This window comes from Salarias fasciatus (genome assembly GCF_902148845.1).
Source record: "Salarias fasciatus chromosome 7 unlocalized genomic scaffold, fSalaFa1.1 super_scaffold_4, whole genome shotgun sequence".
Taxonomy (NCBI): Eukaryota; Metazoa; Chordata; class Actinopteri; order Blenniiformes; family Blenniidae; genus Salarias; species Salarias fasciatus.
Window position 1 is genome coordinate 4,981,084 of NW_021941229.1, and position 22,607 is coordinate 5,003,690.

General features: G+C 46.0%; 2 protein-coding genes across 2 annotated transcripts in view; one reads left to right on the top strand and one right to left on the bottom strand.

Annotated features, from left to right (window-relative positions):
* Positions 1–1,571: 1,571 nt before the first annotated feature.
* slc31a2 (solute carrier family 31 member 2) lies at positions 1,572–8,390 on the top strand. The gene is made up of 4 exons (XM_030084752.1): positions 1,572–1,913; positions 5,099–5,165; positions 6,369–6,597; positions 7,311–8,390. The coding sequence occupies exons 1-4, from the start codon at positions 1,908–1,910 to the stop codon at positions 7,489–7,491; spliced, it is 483 nt and encodes a 160-aa protein (XP_029940612.1). The 5' UTR covers positions 1,572–1,907; the 3' UTR covers positions 7,492–8,390.
* The window catches only part of niban2a (niban apoptosis regulator 2a), a 28,403-nt gene continuing 13,837 nt past the window's right edge, over positions 8,042–22,607 (bottom strand). The window contains exons 6-14 of the mRNA XM_030084696.1: positions 17,704–17,822; positions 15,599–15,703; positions 15,353–15,515; positions 13,265–13,452; positions 13,002–13,157; positions 12,783–12,896; positions 12,205–12,312; positions 11,936–12,047; positions 8,042–11,793 (exon numbers count right to left, since the gene is read on the bottom strand). Of these exons, the coding sequence (XP_029940556.1) occupies positions 10,499–11,793; positions 11,936–12,047; positions 12,205–12,312; positions 12,783–12,896; positions 13,002–13,157; positions 13,265–13,452; positions 15,353–15,515; positions 15,599–15,703; positions 17,704–17,822 (2,360 nt within the window). The 3' untranslated portion in view covers positions 8,042–10,498. The remainder of the gene's footprint in view (positions 11,794–11,935; positions 12,048–12,204; positions 12,313–12,782; positions 12,897–13,001; positions 13,158–13,264; positions 13,453–15,352; positions 15,516–15,598; positions 15,704–17,703; positions 17,823–22,607) is intronic.

A 22,607-nucleotide genomic window follows, 5' to 3' on the forward strand; every position in this document is an offset into this window, starting at 1 on the left:
TTATGAAATGCACTGTAAGAAGGATAAACCATTCCAAGGGTAATGTGAATTTCCTGGAAAATATTTGGAGAATCTAACTTTTTTTAATTTATTTTTGAAATAACAGCCTGTAATTTCTCAGAAAGATCAAAAATTAAAGTTAAGTTGACCTTTATAGCCTGCAGCTCTGCAGCCGTCCCGTGAGAGAATCTGTGAAATTAGACGAGGTCAAGAGAACCGTGCTAAACAGAAACCTCCTTATCCCAATTCTGAGGAGTCAACCTTCAAGGAAACAGATTCATGAAGAGACCCAACGCTCATGAAACAGGTGGAATTCCGATAAGGATGTGTTTGGATCGTGTTTGTGCGAATGTTTTATCTCAGTTAGGAACATGAAGAACTTGTTTTTAGAGCTGAAGGCCGGCATCGTAAGACTCAAGTGGGGGAAACTATCCCTCACATGCACCAGTTCAGTTTCCTCATTCTGCTACCGATCACAGATTTCTGGTAGATGATCAAATTTATTTTCGTTTTTCCATTTGCATGGAATTCCATTTGCATCTGAGCAAAATATATAAGCATGTCAGTGAGAATAAGGGTAACAGTTGTGATGCAAAATACAGAGAGATAAAGTAGGAATAACATTGGATCGCTAAGTAAGAATAAAATATGATATTAAAATTTACTTGTAGAAGGGCAATGCAATATAAATTTACTTCCGTAGCACCATTCAGACACAAGACAATTCACAGCGCTAAAGCACCCACCACAAAGAATTATTTACAAAGAAATAAAAAAGAGCATTAAAAGGAGAATCAATCGATCAAATCAATCAGAGTTTAATCATATCCTGCAACTAAAGGCTTTATTAAGGGGAAAAAAAAGTTGAAAAAAATTTGTGAAATATTTTGTTTATTGGAGAGATTGAGCAAATGGCAGCACATTTTAAAAGAAGTGTCTATATCAGCAGGAAGTTTGCTCCCCAGTTGAGGAGCAGAGGAACTAAAAGCTGCTTGTTCTGGCTCTGAAAACACAGTAAATCTTTTCCTGAGGGCCACAGAGGTCTGGGTGTTGGTGACTGGTAAATCTGAGATGTATTCAGGAAGAAGACCATCCGAAACTTCACAGATGAGATTCTGTCGTGGATCCTTTGACACACAGGCAGCCAGTGCAGAGGTCGAAGCTTGGGTGTATGAACACGACTATTTACATCTGATGAATATCAACAGTATAAACAGAGAATATTAATATTGTGGTAAAACGTTTTGTTTTCAGCACCACAAAAAAGAAAGAAAAAGAACATAGGAAATAAGTCATAAAGAGGGTGCAGAGGCAAAATATGAAGCCTGTCCACAACAAATAAACTTGGTTTTGAAATATTAAATCAAAGAAAATAAGACAGAAAGAAAGAAGGCCCTGTTTAGTAAAAAAAAAAAAAAAACACGCATAGTTCGGCTACTTTCGGCTTTTTCCGGCTATCACGTGATCGAAGCGCTCACCTCACGCATGCGTAGTTCTCATCAATCGATGGCGGCTATATTCAGTGGGTTAAACACAAAATACTGGTCAATTTTAGCAATTTTTATCACTTTGAACAGAATAATTTATTTTCTGGATTCCTAAAATGAGCTTCGAAGCGGTTCTTTGACTGTAAAGTGACACGGCGTCGTCGTTCGCGGTGCGTCTTAGCTTCAGCGAAAACTCAATTTCCCATAATGCTTTTGCTGCTGCAGCCAGATCGAATCAGATGGGAGCGGAGCGGCTCAGTCACTCGCTTCACTGCTTGAACTCGGTCACTGCTGCAGTCACAGAGGAGAAACCTCGTCGCACTTCCAGTCCAGGCTGGACAGATCGGGTCGTGTGTCATGGACAGAGCCGCCAGGCCCTGGTGAACGTGTGGAGTCTGCTAGCTTAACCAGTCCGCCAGCATGCAGGTGAGCTGCGAGCCTGCAGTTTGTTTTATTGTCATGCAGCCTCGTGTTTGTTCCCTGCTGAACTTACTGTCCATGTACTTCGGGGGTCGTGTGGAAGTCTGTGGTCTATCTTGGGGTTTTCCGGTGCTTCCAACCCGCATGTACGCAACTGGTCGAGTCAGTTTGCAGACGCAAAGCAGAACCTGCTGAAAACATTCAGGCTGGTTATTCAACATGTTGGTCTTATATCATCTGCTCTGTGAAGCTGTTATTAAACAACATTAGATACAGTGCTCCAGATGTGACACAAAACCATACATAACAGAGATTACTAGGCTTTAATGTGTATTGTTAAAATTGTGATTGGATATTGTGATTACAGTTAATATAAATGTTTTATTAAATCCTTAACATTCCACCATAACTCGTGGTTATTTCATGTAATGCAGTTTTATATTTATTTGTCTTGTTTGTGTCCTCGTTACAATATGTGCCACTGCCTTCTAAAGGAATTTAAGCATCTATTTTTTTCATATTTGTTCAAGCCTCAGCCTACCTTTGTTTGTAGTCTAAACATGAGGATATTTCAAGAATGTAGTCTTTATTCTCATGCAGTCTTCATTTTCTTATTCCATGCCTGCTTTTTGATCCTCTGTTGTGAAAAACAGGAGTAATATCTTTAAAATATGTTTGGCTTTACCTCTTTATTTGGAATAAAATGACAGGTGTGTTTGAAATGTTTTTGAATTTAGTGTTTCACAGGGGGTTTCTTTCTTTGTAGCCCGGTAGTGATGGTGAAACACTCATCTACAAAATAAATAATAAATTAAATCACTCCATGTTAAAGTGGTTGCCGGCCCTCGGTTAACTATTTAACTGAGATTAGCTATTCAAAGACATTCTTTCACTGGCCATTGGTTGAATTTTGCTTCCCTCTTTTGTGCCTTGAGGAACAGGTGCACTTAGTTTTTCAAGTGTTTCACAAGAGGAAGCATTCAGGAGTTTCCCAGTGTCTCTGAGGGAGATGTCAGCTTGTAGAGGTGGTGTTGATCGTGTCAGCTCTCTCTGGGACGCTGCTGCAACACTTCTCACCGTCACATTGTCAGTTTGGTAGACCTGAACCATCTGAGATCCTGGAGGTGACGGTTGAGACTCATCGAGCCGTGTTGAAGCAGGGAGACGTGGAAAACATGCAGGGCCTGGCCTCGGCCCTCCAGGAGCCGGGTCTGACACTCCCACACCCTCCATTCATAACACACAAAGTGATCCTCCATAGCTGTAAATAACTCTCCCTGCACTGCACTTATTGTAAAAAAAGCAGAACAATTATTTGCATGTGAAGTTCTTTGTACTTGAACTATGTTAATTATCTTCATTGCGGTTTCACTTGCTCTGCAAAATATGTCATTTTGAGGAGCGCTTTCATGTGAGCACTGAGATCAATAGCTAATAATACAGTTATAAATCTTACAATTACTTTAAAAATGTTTTATTTCTCTACAATCAAATACTCTGTTGCCACAAGATTGTTTCTCAGCAGTAAACTCAGCAAGTTATGCCTTCATTGCATAAAACAACCCAGTGCATTCTTCAAATTCTGCTTCACAATATGAAATGATGAAGTGTGTGCTGCGCTGTCAGCCAAACACACCGAGTCGCTTCAGCAGCAGGCATGAAATGAATTCTGTCACAGAAGGAAAAAAACTGGCTGGATCGCTCGAAGGATCAGATGATTGATGATCTGATCGACGACGCTGAGCAGAAACATTTCCCTGTTTACAGAGATGCAGCTCAGTGCGTTCGAAAAGCAAAACAAAAAGCATTGCTCTCGAGACGCCTTTGTCAAAAAGTGACATTTTCAGAAACTCGCAGCATCCTCGTCCTGTAAACATTTAAAGCACAGCAGAAGTTCTACGTTTTCATGGTCACGACTCTACGTTTTGCTTAAAGGTTTTGATGAAAGTCTCATGCATTATTTTATTGTCTTTGTATGAAATGCATCTTATCCCTTGTTATTATCTCGACTGCAGTGTTTTGTTTATTACAGTTTGATATGTGCTGAGTTCATGTCTCTATCTCTTTGGATGTTCAGTCCCAGATATTCACTATCACGAACACAACCAAGTACGTCACATGCCAGCAGAATGGAAGGTACAGCCGCTGTGTGAGGTTTAGTTTTCTAAAACACGTCATTTTTTTTAAACTCAAAGCCTTGTGGAAGCGTGAATTCTGTCTCCAGGTGTTAGTGTGCACAGCTTGCAGCCTGGCCTGACCAGCAGATAAGCTCTCGATGATAACTCTCCGAGGCTTTGAGCCGCTCTGTTGACTCGTGCGGTCTGTATTCGATGTGTTCAGGGTCTCTCCGGCTTTATCACAGTCTGCTGTTGCAGTTTCACCTTCTTGAGCAACTGTGGCAAATTGACGTCATTTCAAGGATCAACGTTTTCGTTTCCTTGTTGTTAAAAGAAAAGGATTTTAGTGGAAATGAATCGGTTTTAAAGGAAGTCAACTTGCTTTGTTTCATAGAAAAACCCGGGTTGCCACACAGCGCTGCTCCTGTTTTGTGCCGTATGGCCGTCATTTCCATGAATAAGCGTCCAGTCACCAGGTAGACCGCTGGCAAATGACTACCTTTACTAACCAGTTGTCAGGCAAGGTGGACTCAACAGGGAATGAGCAGCAGGCTGATCCAGCCTTTCACTTCACCTCATTTAGAGACTTTCTGATCAGTCCGTCTCATTAGCGGAGCAGCTCCTCAGGTGTTTGTTTACTCCCCGCTCTGTTTGCTGCTGGTCGTGGCGTCTCTGTATTCCCCGATCGCCAATTAACCCGGCGGAGCGCCGCGGGTCGCTCTCACGCCGCTTGGCGACTCCCGTGCCCGGACGGGTGGCGACGTAGCGGGGGAAGACGGACGCAGAGCTGGAGCTGCTGCTCGAACAACACACTCACACACACACACTCGGCATTCCTGTGAGTGACACATCCGCAGCAGCAGGGCAGAACAGAGCAGGCTTTTGTGGTACAGTACGTACTGTAATTGTGGGGCAGGTCAGCTGAAAAGGAGTAACGTGTGTGTGTGTGTGTGTGACGTCTAGAAATGAGCCCAAGTGTTTTTGCACCTGAATTTGAAAACCACACAGCAACTTCAAAGGTCTTAATGAACTCTCTTTTGTGTGTGTGTGTGTGTGTGTGTGTGTGTGTTTCAGATGACATTCGAATCGTCGAGCAGCGTCACGCTGCTGTTTGACTTCTGGGCTGTGCAGGGGCCGGCAGGTAAAGCCCCGCTCACAACACGTTCTTCTGCTTTCTTTAATTCTCTCTTACTTTACAGAGCTGAGTTGTCCCACAGACACACTGAATAGTTTGATTGTCATCGTACGGTTGACAAGACTATAAATAGGAGCAGCTGATTGTCCTCTGACTCAAGCCGCACCAAACAATAATAAAACTAAAAGCAAGACAAAACAATGTCAAGATTTACACATGCAAAAGAGGCAACCTTGTGTGGAAGGTCATGAAATCAGATAAAAACCAAAAAAATATAGAATAAATAGACTAAATATGCCATGAGAGGATAAAGCTTCGGCTACGTAGCACTGATGTGTGGAAATAAGAGAAAAAACACTGAACTTTGCCCTCATATTCTGCATGTTTCGAGTTATTTGGACTGTAGACTGAAGCAGCAGCGGTGGTCCTGTTTCCACGGCAAGGATTTAAAGTGGAAACACAAAGCGCTCACTGTGTTTTGGTGTCCGTTTACACGACAACAGTTCTTTGAGCCACTGAAAATGAACCGATTTTTAAGAACGCTGTAACTCTGTTTCCGTGTAAACGGGCGAAAATGACACTTTGTGGAAACGCTGGAGGCTCCACCTCCTCGCAGACGGCAGAAACGCTGCTGCTGTTCACAGCAGCAGCAACAACAACAACAACAACAACAGCTCTCATCAGGGTCTCAGGGAATCAGTGGAGAAAGGAACAGTCACAATGAAAACAAAGAAACCAAAGACAAAGGTGAAGTCCGATATAATAATGACTACAATAGAGGCAAACAGTCTGGTTTGGTGACTCAGAGTCCTGCACATGTAAAGCGGATTGGTGAATGAAGACCAGGGTGTTCAGGGTCGTCATTTGAGAATGCTGTTAGTTTTTTCAGGTTAGCAGATTTGAGCCACCGAGTCGCGGATATCTCGAATTTATCTTGGTTTTAGTGATGTTCAGCACGAGTAAATACAGTTTTCCTTGAGTCCTTGGGAATTCTAAAGTTTCTGTTTTTACCCCCGTTGTTAATGGCCCGTGATGAACGCCACATCAGTTTCAGTGTTTTTGCTGTTTCCATGTAAACGGACATCGTTTTCAAAATGTTGCTGTGTAAATGCAAAACTTTCCTGAAACGAAAACTCAGTTTGACTTGTTTTCAGCTCCAGCTGCATATCTGACTCTGTGTGTGTGTGTGTGTGTGTGTGCTCCCTGCAGGCATGGTGCTGTCGGTCTTTGTGGTTCTGCTGCTGACGGTCTTTTACGAGGTGCTGAAGGTGTGGCGGGTGTGGCTGTCGAGCGGCTCCAGGCTGGCCCAGCGTCAGACGCCGTACTCGTCGCCGCCGTCCTGCCGCAGCGACGGCGGCTCGGTGCTGGAGGGCAGCCCGTCCGAGTCCTCCCTCACGCCCATTGACCTCCCGCCTCCCGCTGCCGGCCTCAGAAACAGGTTGGCCTGAAGTCACGCTCTCCTCTACACACTCACTCGTCTTCTCGAACGGTGTAATTATCTTCAATAGAGAGTAACCAGTGTGGCGTCATCAGCAGGACTGGAAGTTGATCAAACAGAAGAGTTGAGAACCAATGAACTGTTTTCATAGAAGTAAGATCACAAGATCACATGACTGATCACATCTCCACTAAATTAAGCTTGATGGCTCTCGAGCAGCTTTTGTTGGTGCGTTTCCTCACTGCTGTTGGTAAATCATGTTCCGCTAATTCCACAGTCCTGATCTGAAACCAGAGGAGGAAGAAAAACATCCCGTGACAGTAGTTAGTTTGATGATATCAGTTTCATAAACTGCCGTAAAATCTCTTATTACTGCTGTAATAAAATATCAGCACAAAGTCTGTCAACAGATTCTGAGAAATGTCGTCAAATTAAAATATCAGGAAGGACAACAACTTCCTCCAGTGGGGGTGTGTGAAGCTAGACCTGAAGCCTGAAGGCTTCACACACCCCATATCTCTCTGACCTGGACTGACTTTCCCAAACGGCCCCGATAAGCCGCACCGAGCAGGTTATCGGCTCGCAGATTCAAGGTTTTCCAGTCTCGATCAGCGCACGTTCACGTTAAAGGTTCACTTTGCAAACCGCTGTTTGTGTTTCCGCTGACGCCGCCTCGGTCAGTGGTTAACAGGCCGCTCCGCTCTGCTCTCCAGGTGGCTGCTGCACGTCATCCAGACGGCGGTGCACGTGCTGCAGGTGACCCTGGGCTACATGCTGATGCTGTGCGTCATGTCCTACAACACCTGGATCTTCCTGGGAGTGGTGGCCGGCTCCGTCCTGGGATACTTCATCTCCTTCCCCCTGCTGGGCTACATGCTGTGGAGTCAGAGCTGATCTGGAACGGTTACCAAGAGTTTCCCTTCCAGTGTTTTTACACTTTAATGGACAACAGCGGCTTGTGCTCGAATAAACGGACTGTTTTGTAGGAGATTTACTAAATAGGTCAGTTTCTGTTGTGTAACTCACTCGATTAATAAGTAATGTGAACTTTATCTTTTGTCAGAGGCGTACTGCCGGCTTGAGAAAACGTCTGAACCAGTATAGATCATTTTCTACGCAGGTTCTGAGAAACCTGTGGAGTCACTACTGAATATGGGAGCTTCACCACTGCCTCACAGACCAAACTGAAAGCAAGAGGAAACCTGTTTCAACATGTCTCAGCTGCTGTCGCAGCTTTTCAAATCGGGATTGGAGTCGTGGAGGACTCTGGGTCAGTTTGAGGAACTGACTCATGTGACGGTCGGCGTTCCTGATGGGTCACATGACGCCACAGCAATCAGCGCTGAAGGATGAGGAACTGTGCCTTACGGTTAATGTGTTCATCCCATCGGACCGAGATCACTGCTGGATGATGGGATTTCCCCAGCAGTTACTTTCTATTTGATTTTTTTTTTTTTTTTTTTTGAAAGTCGGTTGGACAAAACTACAGAGAATCGCTGTGAGATGTTTTTATTTGACATTTTAACATACGTTATTAGAGGAAGAGCAAAAAACTGTATACACATGAACAAATCAAGCTGGATGTCACACACTTCACAGGGTTGATAATAAATAAACAGGAGTGGGAGATCTGTGTACGGACAGACGTGCCTTTGATAAATCTAACCTTCTGTTTTGTGTTTAACATCAGATGTTTGGAGTGTGTGTGGCGCCAACAATAAACAAAACAAAAAAAACCTTATTTATTGTACAGGACATGTAGGTGTTGGAATAAAAACTGAGAATCAAACTGATGTTTGTGCTTTATTTTCCTTTTGTGCTCTTTACTAATCATTCACAGTCAATCATCGTCCTGTATTTCCTTTAAACTCCCTCTTCTGTGTAATCACCCATCTCATTAAAGGTTCCGTCCATAAAAACACGTCTCTTTTATTACCCAGGTTCTGGTGAACCTCTCCAGCTGTTGGTAATTTGACACCAGCCTCGACGACGTCCGAGCAGCGTGAGGCCTGAAGCGTGTCTGCGCTGTGGAAGTGCAGTTAGCCTCCAGTATTTACAGATAAGACCAACTCTTTAAATAGTGTTTACGCAACAGGCTGACCAAACGTGTGTTTTCCTGATTGAAATATTTACAGCTCCTCACACAACTTCGCCTCCTGGAACACAAACGTGGATGCCAGTAAGTGAAAATCAGCAGTTCGATGAAGAAAAAGCTCCTTTCCTCTCATTACAACCTCATTAATGTGAGTGTTTTTTAGTTTATTTCACCCTTCTATCCATAAATGTGATATCTTTTGAAGACAGGAGACATTCGTGGCTGCAGCTCCAGAAAACTAAAGAAATCTAAAGGTTCAACTTATTGATCATTTCAATGATTGTTATCGTCAGATCTTGTTTGTACAGCTTGATGTCGTCACCAATGAGTTTTGGTTGAGAAACCTGTCAAATCAAGTAGGAAAACTATTTCAGAAGAGAAAATAGGCTTTGATTCACTGTCTTAACAGCTGAACTCGATGTAAACCAACACTGAGTCGCTGAAAGTCGAAATCTTTGTTCTTGCAACCTGGTCATCTCTAAAGTTACAGATAAAGTCACAGGATACAGTAAAGTCGAGTTATTTCCCAGAAAGTGAAGAGAGCGACCCCGAGCGGTCTGGGCTATGTTGAAACGTGAAGGCCATTTGCAAATAAAACAACTGCTCAAACATAAAACTAAAAATATGACAGATTTGTACAGTTTTACAAAAACAGGAAGCAATATTTGAATGTGAAGAAGTTCAAAGAAACAGAGGCATGAAGAGTTTGACTGTAGCGCCCCCTGCTGGCCAGATATGGTGTTTATTTTCTTATTTTTTTTCCCCCCTTCTTTGACTTGACAAATGTCAGGTAAGTTGAGAGTGAATGAGTCCAAAAACTCTCCTCTTCTTCAAACTTGTTCTAGAAGCCGAATGCGAACTGTCTCTTCAGGCTTTTAATGTGAAAGTCATCATCACTGGTGTCTGCACTTATTCCCTGACACAAATGACAGTGAAGTAGTGTGGCACACTGCCTCTGAAGCTGGGGTCAAACCTAAGGCCCGTGGGCCAAAATCAGCCGACAACAGGCTCTGATCCGGCCGCCAAACCACCAAAGCAAATCGCAGGAATTTCATGGAAAATATTAGCATTTCACTGAATTTTCCATGTGAAATGTTTTGTTAAAATTGGTTAATTGGTCATTTTTGGTACTAATTGTTCAAATTTGGGAAAATATAGTGTTTTTTCATCGCTTTAAAGATTATTATGGCACTGTTTTACCTGTCTGGTCCACTCAAGATGTGGTTTTTGCTGTATGTGGCCCCTGAAATGAAATGCTTCACAACCCAGATCTAAAGTTAAAAAAAAAAATAAAGTCAGCAATAACATTGTTAAATTTCCCAAATTTCCATGTTTCAAAAAATTCTAAGCAACCTGTCACTTTTAAGCTTTCAAATATAAGTTAAAATCACAACATTTACATCGAACATAATGTGAGTATAAAAACAAACGGTGTCTCGGAGACGACGTGTGTGTCGCTCTGCAGGGATTATCTGTGTTAGAAGAAGTGCGAAGTCTCATTTTTCCAGACCGAGATTAGAATACTGGATAAAGTGTCGTGTCAAACCGATAAAGCCTGTCCATAAGTTCTCTTTGAGAGGGCTGAGGACAGACTGGACGCTACAGCGGCTCACAGCCGACACGCCGAAAGGATCGGAAACCTGCTAGAAGTTAAGAGAGAAGCGACCACCGAGCGCAGAGGGGACGACAGACTTGGCTTCAGAGTGCAACAACAACAGCAAAATAGAAAAAAGAGGCCTGTTTAAACCCTTAAATACAATCCCGGTTCTTTCTCTGGACGCGAGGGACGCACGTCCTCGCCTCGTCCTACGCCACGGCCACTCGTACGTCCTCGGGGTCGACCGACGCTTCCTGTCCATTCAGGCCGCTGGCGGCGGGCCGCCGCTCTCCCTCCTCCAGGCCCTCTTTAACCGGCGACTGGAGGCCGCCGTCGTCACAGTCTGTGGCCGGCGGCGGCGACGGCCCGTCGACGGAGGACCCGGCCGGCGGCTCGCCGTCGTCCTCGCGCACCGCCATCTCGATCTGCTGGATGGCGCTGTTGATGTCTGCCTCGCGCTGGCGCTCCTCGTCCAGCGGCTGCTTCCTGTTTCCCACCAGCTGCTGCATCAGCGACGCCGCGGACGCCGCTGGCCTCGGGGAAGTCGGTACAGCTGCGGCCGGCGCCGAGGAGGTCGGGGACGGCGGGGACGCAGCGGACGGCGAGGGAGTCGGGGACGGCGGGGATGCTGACGGCTCTGGGCGTGCAGGAGACGGCGAGGAGGTCGGGGACGGTGGGGACGCCTCGGCCGCTGGGGACGCCTTGGTCGCCGGGGACGCCTCGGCCGCCGGGGACGCCTCGGCTGCCGGGGACGCCTCAGTCGCCTCGGTCGCCGGAGCAGTCGGGGACGCCGGGGCAGTCGGGGACGCCGGGGGCTCTGTTTGTGCAGCGGACGGCGGGGGAGTCGAGGACGCCGGCGGAGCTGTGGACGGCGCAGATGTTGGAGAACCCGGGGACTTCTTCCTCTTCGTCGACTTCTTGGAGACGTCCTCGATGACGGTGGTGACGTGCGTGACCTCCTCCTGCACGCCGTCCTCCGCCGTGATGGTGGTGGGCTCCGCCCCGTCGGGCCCCTCCCCCTCCCCCTCCCCCTGCCCCTCCTCCTTCAGGGGAACCGTCATCTCCAGCACCGGGTTGATCAGGCCCCGGATTTCGTTGACGCTGTCGGGAGACTTGGGGTCCTCTGGCGGCGGCTCGGCGCCGTCCTCCTCTTCGTCGTCATCCTCCTCCTCCTCGTCCTCCTCCTTCCGGCTCTCCGCCGCCTCGCCGTCCTCCTCGGGGATGAGCTCCACGCCGGGGACCTCCATGCAGGACTCGTACGGGAGCGGGACGCCGTCCAGCTGGATCATGGACACCACCTGCTTCCGTTTCCGCCCGGCAGCTTTCCCTTCCACGCCGTCCACGCCGTCCACGGCCGAGCCGTTGGCGTCCTCGCCCCCGAACTTGGTGGCCCAGTCCACGGAGGGCGAGTCCTCCAGCAGGTGCAGGTTGGGGTCGCTGTTGGTCAGGATGATGCTGTCTCGGTAGAGGTTGTGTCTCCTCTGGACCGCCGCCTCCTTCACCGCTGGAGACGAGAAGAAAAGGAGAGGACGCTTCTTTAGATCAGCCGGGAGAGACAGCAGGCCGCAATGACTGTCTGAAGGGCGGTAAGTTATCCGTCACAGGGAAAGTGGAGAGCTTCCTCAAATGTTTTTTCTTTTTCTCACCCATCATGATGTCCTTGGTGACGGACTGCAGGACCACCTCCTCGAACATGTTGTCCACCAGCAGGAAGCGGGAGAAGTCCTCAAAGATGAGCTCCTTGAAGTGAGGCAGCTCCTGTGGAGAGAGAGAGAGAGAGAGAGACGGCTTTACAAAAACCTCTCAACTCTGCCCTCACGCAGGGGACTTGGATCGGTGGGTGTTTATTTTTTGCGTTTCATCTGAAAGCTGCGCCTCGATCTGGTCTCGCTCGGCGAGTCGGGAGGATACTCACGGCGGAGCAGGATGGGGAGAGCTGCTGCAGCATGTAGGGGATGATGATCTGCAGCAGAGCCTCTCTGAAGAACTTCTTCCGCACCGTGCTGCTGTCGTAATCGAATTTCTGACGGAAAAGAAACACGAAGGAGAGATGTGAGCGAGCTCTCTGACCGTCCGTCCACTGATTTCATAACTCAGTCTCAGTCGTACTTCTCCTTCAGGGGTGGAGACGTAGTGGGCGCCAGTAGATCTGAGGACAATGTCGATATTTTCACAATACTATCAAAAATGGCCAAGTTTAATGAAACCTTAGTGGGCCGGATTGGAGCCTCTTGCGGGCCAGTTTTAGCCCACATCCCTTATGTTTGACACCCCTGCTTTAGTATATAAATCTGAACTTGTGTTCTTTTCAAACGATAAGCTCGTCTGCAGCTTTCACCAGAAGAACCTCAGAAAAGGAGCAGCTCTTCACTTTATTTTTTTCTTTTTACTTGATTTCAGACTTCTGGCCTGTTTCCACCACATCTGATCTCATGTGGAAACAGTGAAGTGACATTCACTGAACTTTCTTGTCATGTGTTCGTCATACTTCACCTTGAGCACCCTGTCCTGGCAGCGCTGGATGGTCTTGACCATGTCCTCCTCTCCTTGGTTTTCTAGAGACTGGTGCAGAAGCTGCTCAAACGTGTACACTGCGTTGTCCATTTGCTGTCAGAAGAAACAACCAGAGTCACACACACAGGTTCACGGTGGCCGCAGGAGTGTGTTCTCTTTCCGTCCAGCAGGTGGAGGTGGAGCCTACATGTTGCTCACCTCCCTCATGAGGATCTGAGCCCTGCTGATGAACACCGAGGTGCCCGACACCTCGAACCTCTGCTGCAGGCCCTCCAGGTTCAGCTCCTCCACCTTCTCGTAGCAGCTCTGCATCTTCACCGGGTGGAAGGCCAGCATGGACAGCCTCTCCAGGTTCTGAGGGAGGAGCGTTCATGAAGAGAAACACCAAAACCAGAGGAATGCTGGGGATCAGGCGGCCGCAGACACTCCCTGCCTTCCAATCAGACACAGCAGCCACTCACGTCTCCCAGCTTCTCCTTGTCCCCCTCGTTGGCCGAGTTCTTGCTGATCTCCACCAGCTCCCTGAAGAAGACCTCCCGGACCTCGGAGAAGCCCCGGCTGGTGGGCTCCATCAGGGCCTCCAGGATGGAGCTGATGTACGGCTGGACGCTGGTCCGCAGGAGCTGCTCCGCCTTGGGCATCACCAGGGCTGCGCGGTAGGAAACAAAACCCAAGAGTGGGTCAAACCAGGAGAAAAACAAACACCCTGACGTTACAGCGTCTGCCGTCACAACGCTGCCGAGGAGACGTGAGACGCCGGGCATGCCAACGCGCTGAACAAACCTCCAGCTGTCATTACCCTGTGGACCCACCCAGCTCCACCGGGTGTTTGTGTAGCGAGCAACTTCAAAGATTAGTCCAACACATTGATGAAATGTTGCCTTTCAAGTTAATGGAGACTGCAGAAACCTTAGGAAGTGAGCATATGCTCAGTTAATCATATTTATATATACTCTATATTTTTATATCGTCACCACTGAGATATACTTTTCGTCATTTAGACGCACAACTTCAGAATAACTTCTCCAAGCTTTCAGAAATTTCCCACGTTTCCTGTAGGAAAATCACAAATTGTCAGAGTGCAAATAAATGCAGATCATAACTCTCTCGCCCCGCAGTCACTCATGTCTGCAACATAAATAACAAAAAAATGCCTGCAGCTGAAAACTGAAAAGTCACCAGGTGGGATTTTTACAGAGTCTGTGATGTTCTTCCCGCCAAATTTTGCAGAAGCCATAAAAATTGAGGAAATCACACTTAAAAGGCAGTTTCAGCATCCCCATGTATTTTTGCATAGATTTTCTCACTCATTTTGATAAATTACACTCGTTTCTTATTGTGCATTCGTAGTTTCTCCTCTTGCAGTTCCAGGTTCGACTACATTCAGGAGCACTGGTGCATTCCACTGCTCTCGAAATTGACATTTCAAGTGAAAGTTTTTAAACACCTGCCTCCAGCTCCGCAGCGTAATGTTGTCTTTGAACTCTCTGAGATCTTCATGTTAATGTAAGCGGATGGCGTGAACACGAGATAGAAGCCCAGATAAGGCCGGAACGCAGCTGGATTTCTCCCGCTCCGAACATTCCTGGTTACTTAAGACCATGAAGAATAACTGCAGCTGCAGCTGCAGCTGCAGTTGCAGCCGTGGGACGTGTGCACGGCTGACAGATGAGGCCGGGCTGCATTGCTGGGCTCAGGTGACGAGCGCCGCACGGCCTTATCTGCAGGGTGAAGCTGCACACGGCCCAGCAGGCACTGCTGGAGGAATGCAGCCCGTCCACTTCAGTCACAGCCACGCTACACACACGTACACACACACACACACACACACACGAGTGAAACCAGCAGAAGATCAGAGTCCCGCTCTCACCTGGTGCAAACGGCAGCCCAGCAGCGAGCCTACATAAAGTGAAGCAGTGATGGGAAAAAACCCAAACTTCATTATGAAACACTTGTAGATGTGACATCTTAAGCTTCTGCAAGCTTTATGACTAAAAGAACCATTTCAGTGACTTTCCGTCAAGTTGTTCTGGGGCCAGGAAGCTCAGTTAACCATTAAAATGAGGCGAATGCAGCTCAGAAAGTTCCATGCTTGGTTTTGATGCACAAATAAAAACTATATCTTGCATTCATGAAGTTTTAACTCCAGTTCAGAACAGTGAACATTTTATTACGCTGAACCTATTTAACAGTTTTGTTCCTTTTTTCAAGTTTTTTTTTTTTTGTTGACAGTTTTGAAATTTTTGATTTTTTAGCCATTTTACCTCTTAGAGGTAAAATTTAGTTAGAAATTGTAGACATTTCAGGTTTTTTAAGCTTTTATACGATTTATTTTTTCCCATTTCTTGTGGTTTTTGCTAATTTTTTCACAATTTTATTTCTACCTTTTTTGAATCCATTTTGAACCAAGAGTGACAAATCATATAATAATTTAAAAATAAGTCAATTCATGCATCATGTGGTGAAGGCTTCATGGAGCCGCTACAGAGGGACTAAAGGGCCACATGTGGCCCCAGAGCCGCAGGTTGAACCGTTTCAGACGGGCTCACCTCTGATCTTGTTGCTGACGTGCTCCTTGGACGTGACGACCTGGTCCATGTCGGTGCGCAGACGGGCGTCCAGCGGAGCCTTGCGGGACTCGCAGGCCTGCACCAGGGCGCCGTACTGCCCGGCGGTCTGAGACGCCACCTGTCTGTACACGGCGTCGGAGATCTGGGGATGGAGGCGGGAGGAGGCTTCAGACACGACGGACTGTCGCTTGCGAAAGTTTCGGCGCAGACCGACGGCGAACTCACCAGCATCCAGTGCCTCTGCCTCTGCTGCAGCTTCCCCTTCAGGCGGGGGCCAATCACGTTCCTGACCTGGGGGTGGAGGCTCTCCATCACCAGATTGGCCAAAATCTGCACCGACACAAGGAAAAGAAGAAGATTCTGATGTAATGCTTTGCGTCAGGCAGTAGAAGAATCAACTGATATGAAGTGGGTGGCACTGGCCTCACAACACACACTCACACACACACACACACACACAAACATGCACAGACTCACTAAAGCTAAACTAAATATTTGGCTAAAGGTGTTGCTGGGTAATGAACGGCTCAGACAAAGGCAGAACACTCATATCCACACACAAACACACACACAGCGCGTTATTGATTCAGAGCTTTCTGGTCTGGAAGTGGTGAATCGCTCTTTGTTCGTTGTGCTCTCGCTCAGATTTGTGTTACGTTTCTATTCTTTTCCCTCTTTCCTCCTCGCTCCTGTTAATTTGAGTGGTAAGGAGCGCGCTGGCGGCAGCAGGCGGAGGTGAAAGCCTCGAGCACAGAGCAGGTATTAAGCTGTCGGCGGCGGCTGAAAGGGCCCATTCAGACGGTGCTGTCCTTGTGACTGCTGGTATGTTCGGGGTCTCGCTGCCGGAGCGGTCCGCTCTTTGAAGGTGTTGTGAGGGTGTATTCTTCTTCCCCAGCGTGAAGAGAGGGTGTGTGTTGTTTAGAATGTACAGGGAGGGTTTTTTTCAAGAGCAATGAACTCTGCGAGAAGACTTGTCACTGCAGAGAACGTTAGAGCTGGTCTGATTTTAATTATGTGTGTTATTGATTCACTTTAATTTAAAAAAATAAGTTTGAGTAATTTTCTCCGATTTTATTTTATTTTATTTTATTTTATTTTATTTTATTTTATTTTATTTTATTTTATTTTATTTTATCTTATTTTATTTCAATTTTAATATATTTAATTTTGAGGAATTTTCTGTAATTTCATTTTTTTTAAAATTTTAGAATATTTTGTTTAGAAGAATTTTCTTAGATTTATTTTCATTTTAAAATATTCTACTTTGAGGAGTTTTCTATAAATTTACTTTATTTAATTTTAAAATATTTTATTGAGAATAATTTTTCTGTAATTTAATTTAGATTTATCATTTTCTCTTCAAAATTTCAAAGAATTTAAATCCTGAATTTATTTCATACACAGACGTTTATGTAAAGAGTCTACTCACACTTCGGATGACTGAACAGTTCATGTTTATGAAAGGAAAAAAGTCTCAACTCCTCTAAATAGAAGAGAAAAACGTACAAATGACTTGTTTTTCTGACTCCAGTAAAGTATTTGAATGTTGCTCTGCTCTAAATTGAAATTCTCTCCTTGCTTTTAGAGATTAAAGCCACAAACAGAAGCAGATTTTTAGTGTTTTGGAAAAACATTAATGACCTGCAGTCCTTAAACGTCTCATTTTGCAGCTTAACTGAATCCAGCAGTGTCAATATTACTTTAGTTCAGAGGTTACAATCAGTAAATTTTGACACAAAAACTGTATGTTTTTCTATATATGACTGCATAACTGACCCCCCGGCATAATCACCATGTAATCCCAGTTGGACAGTGGAAACTCTTTTTATCTTTATTTGGCTTTGAGCTGTGCGAATCCTGCAAACTCTAACTCCACCTACTTTTTCCAAACGTTTTCCTTTCATATTTTTTTTTAGGTTGATTCTTTTTTTAACAGAAACTCAAACGTGCTGGTTTGTTCCGCATTTTCAGGAACTTTCCATTAAAAAAGCAACAACAGCCCGTTTGGAAGTGGGATCTGCAGACTTCATGATAAGATATCTTTTCTGCTGTAACCCTTCTCAGGTCTTTTCTTAACCTCACTCGTCGCTCATCGTTTTCCCACAGCTTTAACTCTGTGAGTGATCATATCGTACTGTTGTGCTCGATGGTCTCATGTTTCATTCTGTGTTTTTTGATGGAGCTCGTCGCTCCATCCGATCTCTCCAAGCAGACAAACATCCGGCAGATCGTTCTCATGTAGTCACGCAAAAACCGTCTTCTCAAGTTGAGGACGGACTTGTGGAGTCATTCGATTGAAATCGTTTGAGGCCTGTGAGCGCCCGTCTGACCTGCGGCGGCTCTCCACACATCATGTCCCAGGTCCCGTAGTGTCCCTTGGCCTGTCTGTAGAGCCTGACGGCGTCGGTGAAGGCCGGCGTCTGCACCGTGTTGTTCTCCGGCAGTCCAGCTGCAGGGGAGGAAACGAAACCAGAAGTTTACAAATTATTTTCACTTTTTTCTTGCACTTTTTTTTTTTTTTGCAGAACCCCAAAATTTCAATAACACACGAGTCACTCTTGTGAAAGTTACTATAAAAATCCATCATACAGGAAATTAAAAGCCCTCAACAGTGAGCACTCCAGTAGATGAGCGATGGGGAATTATGATCTTAACGACTGAGAAAAACTCCTCCAGTAAACAGGAGTTCGGTGCCATAGTAACACAGAGAGACACAGCGGCAGCGTGACGCTCTGACGGGATAATTCTGGCCTTCCGCCCCCCCGTCACGCCCGGCTGTGTCATCCCTCAAAACAGGAAGCTGGGAGTTTATAGGAGGACAGATTTCACGCCGTCGCCGTGGTTACGGCCCCTCCCAGTCCGCAGCACAATAGCAGAAAACGCTCACACGTGCTTTTGAGGAAGCTGGCCCTCATCGTGTGGTCACAGCGGAGAGCTGGGAATCCAGAGCGGCACAGAACACACACCGAAGTGTGTGTAAACAGGTGAACGAAACAAACACGCCTGAAATTAGACACTGAAGCTTCAGTGGTTTCCTCTCCTGGAGCCACACGGACATTTCTAAATAAAAAAGATACATACAGCCAATTTCAGCTGAGATGTTTGGCTTAAAGACACATTTAATTTGACAGTGTCATTGCTCATGAATTGTTTGCGTGATCACAAAGAGACAGAAAGTCAGAGAAGTGTGTGTGAAGCTGCTCTCGTTTACAGGAGTCACCAACGAAAATAAGCAAAATTACCCAAAATTAGGAGATTATTTACTGGCAGAGAGGGTTTCAACATCACCAGAAAAGAATGAAAATCAACTCAAGTCGACATAAAAACACAGAAAGACACTGACAATGAGCACAAAGAAGGTTTAGGCGAAGACAAAACGCCCCAGACTGATGCACATGGATTAAAATCCACCACAATGAAACCAAAAAAACAAAAAAAACATGTTTCAAATGATCTTAAACAGCAATCAAGTGACAAGCAAGCAATCACAGACAGACAAAAAAAGTGACAGTAACTGCAAACAGGAGGTGAACTGGCAACACACAGAAAAACAAACCACAATGAGATGCAGTACTCTCATCACAAGCACTAGGAGAATGTAAACAGATGAAGAATGGCACATCACTAAAAAAATCTCTGAAATCAGACAGAAAGATTTAAAATCACAACAAAATAAAAAGAAAATGACTAAAAAGGACCAAGAGATCACATATGGTACTAAATAGATGAGCAGCGAGAGCAAACAACAAGCAGGATGTGATTAATGACTGTAATTAAATGCAAAACACCAAAAATCACAGAGAAGAAAACAGGAACAACAGCATAGAAAGCTACAACAAAAATATGTGCAAGAACACAAATTCGACTCTTAACGTGCTGCTAAATAGACTCAAAGACGTTACAGCGAACGCACTAAAACATTTATAGTTTGCATTTTTCCAGAAAATCTACAGCAACGAAGCCCAAGGAGCTCCGTGTCCACTGTGAACATTAAACACTGAATTCACAGCAGTGTTTACGTTGGCAGATTGTTTCATTTCAGGCATTCCAGCCTCTGAAACATGACAAAGCTGCTGAGCGTTAAGGGAAGTCGCGTCGTTTACTTCTGTAACTGTACAGAAAACAGGCGGCCGGCGGGCCCAACAACGGCGAGGTCTGTGCGGGACGTTCTGGCTGTGAGGTGAGCGGCCGGTAGAACCGGGCCTGCCGACACGTACGGCCTTCCTGCCCTGCGCCGGCCGCGGCGGCCCCGAGCCGGCGAGCCGCCGCGCCATCGGCGGCGTGCGCGTGAGCGCCCGTCAGGTTGTTTCGTCTGTGACTCACAGGACGCTGACAAAGACGGGAAGTCACTCAGGAGGAGGAGGAGGAGGAGGAGGAGGAGGAGGGGAAGGGCAGAGCCAGACAGGAAGAGCAGTGGCGAGGGGGGGGGGGGGCTTGTTAGCTTGTCTTGGCGAGCAGTTCCGTGAGAATTCCCTGGAAGTTTGGAGGCGCGGAGGGAAAGTCGAGGCTGCTGTGGTTCACAGCCGGCAGAGGGGGGTGTGTGGAAGTGTTCCCAAGACAGACTGGACAGGTCATCCTGTCCACAGCAGCCGTCGAGGGCTCCGGCAACTCAAACGGCCACGTTGATAAAACCTGCAGCTGGAGGCGATCGTGTCCGTAAGACGTGCAAAATAACACACTCCGATGTAATGAGAGGAGCCTCTGTCTCTGAAAACATTAAGAATTGTGTCTATTTTGACCTTGCTTGATGAGGAAGCACAGTAAAACTGTTAGTTTGTTAAAGCACTTCTTCTCCTGGCCCACCACAGCTTTCCTTCGCTGACTTTGACACAACAACATCTGTTTTACCTCAAATTGACTTTATGACAGTTTTCGTTTCAGAATTTGGATTATTTAAAACTTCCAACTCCAATTTTTGGTGCTCGTGGTGTTCAACCCGATCAGTCCATGATGAGCACAATCAAACAAAGATAACATTTCCAGCAGATCTTTCTCATTTAGCTACAATCTAATACACACAGTATCAACAGTGTTTGCTGAAGTCTTGACAGTACATTGCGTGGCCTCGCATGTGCAGAACAACCAGCACGGCTGAAAGTGGCTTCAGCCAGATCAGTGAATTCCCCAAAATGTGGAAATCATCAGGGAGTTTCCGATGTGATTCACCAAATGAAAAGAAAAACCTTGAAAACTGTCCAGACTGTCGTCTGCCTTCACCTAAAATCATCTGAGATCCACTCCAGGCGCCACATTTAGAGGATGTACGGATGTGTGTGTTGGTGTCATTTGACCGGAGCAGCACTGTTGGAAAAAAATCTGCAAAAGCTTTTTTGTGTCTGCTCAAGAGGCGTTCGAGGACACTCGACAGAGTTGGCCATTTATGGAGAAGAACTTGGAACACAGTATAGACCTGCTATATTTAAGCATGTAGTAAGGAAGGAAACAAACCGGATACCAGATGAAAGCAGCACAAATCTCCAAAAACAGAAATTTAAGAGAAACCCTCCACAGTGAGTCAGGAGAAGCACTTTTTGATTTTTTTCTTGAAGAAATTGGTTCGATCATTAATTGAATTCTATTCTAAAAGAAGGGGACAAATGGAGAAAACTAATAAATAGAGATGAAAATGATTACAAAGAAGAAAAAAACTGCAAAAATGGCAAAATGAGTACACACCTAAGATTATTTGAAGAAGCCAAAACTTCATTTGAATACAGAGAGAGGCAGAAATAACCAGATTTGTCTAAAAAAAAGAAAGACTTTCAGGGAAACGTCTGAAATGTGCACACAGGAGCGACTGGAAAACTGCTAACCAGAGAGAGGAAAAAGAGCAATGGGCCAAAAAAACTGGGAGAGTGTGAAATTTCAAGGAGCTTCGAGGAAAAAATTTGCTGTCAGTCAAGAACCTGGCATCGAGATGAGAAATACTGCATCTGACTAACGTGATCAGGAATAAACAAACACAGGAAAAGTAAAGCAGCCAGATGTTCTGAGTGGAGCTCCTGCAGATGAAATGAAGGTCAAAGATTAACGTGAAGCTCATCACTTCAGTCATGTGTTGATTTGTTTGATTTGTGGAGAAATACAACTTGGGAGTAGGAATTTCCCACGTACATGAATGAAAGATTAAAGTAACAGATGGATGATGGGAAATGGATTTCTCTCTCACTTCAAAACTAGAAATCCATAAATAAAACTACGATTTAGCCTTAATGATAGCTGAATAAACAGAAATGATTGAGGATCCATTAGGATCATGTGAAAATTCCTTCTATCTCCCCGGCAATAAGCATTTCCTCTCGGTGCTGAGACAAAAAGGAAATATATTTTATATATATTCAGTGTTTGTGAACCGCTACACACACATTCTCCTTGTGTCTGAACGGAGTCAGATCAAAGAGCAGATTACAGTTTTTTGTGCACTGCCTGTGTGTGTGTGTGTGTGTGTGTGTGTGTGTGTGCGCATGCAGTGTATAAATAGCACATGTGGCAGCACTTACCACGGTGGTTTTATTTAAGGCATTTCCCTCCCTGCCTTTCTCACCGCGCTCTGGTTGCAGGGATGCTCGCTGCTGGGAGGGGCGGAGGGGTGAGGGGGTGTGGTGTGTGTGTGTGTGTGTGTGTGTGTGTGTGTGAGTCTGTGTGTGTGTGTTAGCTCTCAAACGTCTCTGGGTTTTTTTTATTTTTCAATGCGTGTTTGACCTCCTTGGATGCGGGCTTTGGTGTGACGGGACCTCGGCGGGCATCAGACCTCACCTGCCTTCCAGGCTTCATAGCGATCCTCACTAACACTCTGGCTCACTCTGGCACACACACACACACACACACACACACACACATGCTGACATGCATGAGTAGGATCTGCCCATATGGTGCAGCCCTATGGAACCACAGCAGCGTAAACACTGCGCCATCAGCTGCAGACGCCGCAAACGACACAGAATAGCGTGCAGCTTCACATCTCGGTGCTCACATGCTGCGAGGGAGCGAACACAGCCAGCTGCATCGATTTGCTTTCTATAATGAAAAATGCTAAACAGCAAATAACATCTGAATTCTGATTGTGAGAGAGCGCTGGTTGGGATTTGCCGTCATGCTGGGAGGAGTGAGTCTCAGGTCTGTGGATGTGAGCCCAGGGTCGGTGACCGGGTTCAGGGCTGAGGGGGAGGAGAGTCGGACATGACTGACGGCTCTCCGGAGGGTTGGTGACAGCTCGGAGCAGCCGACGGCTCCG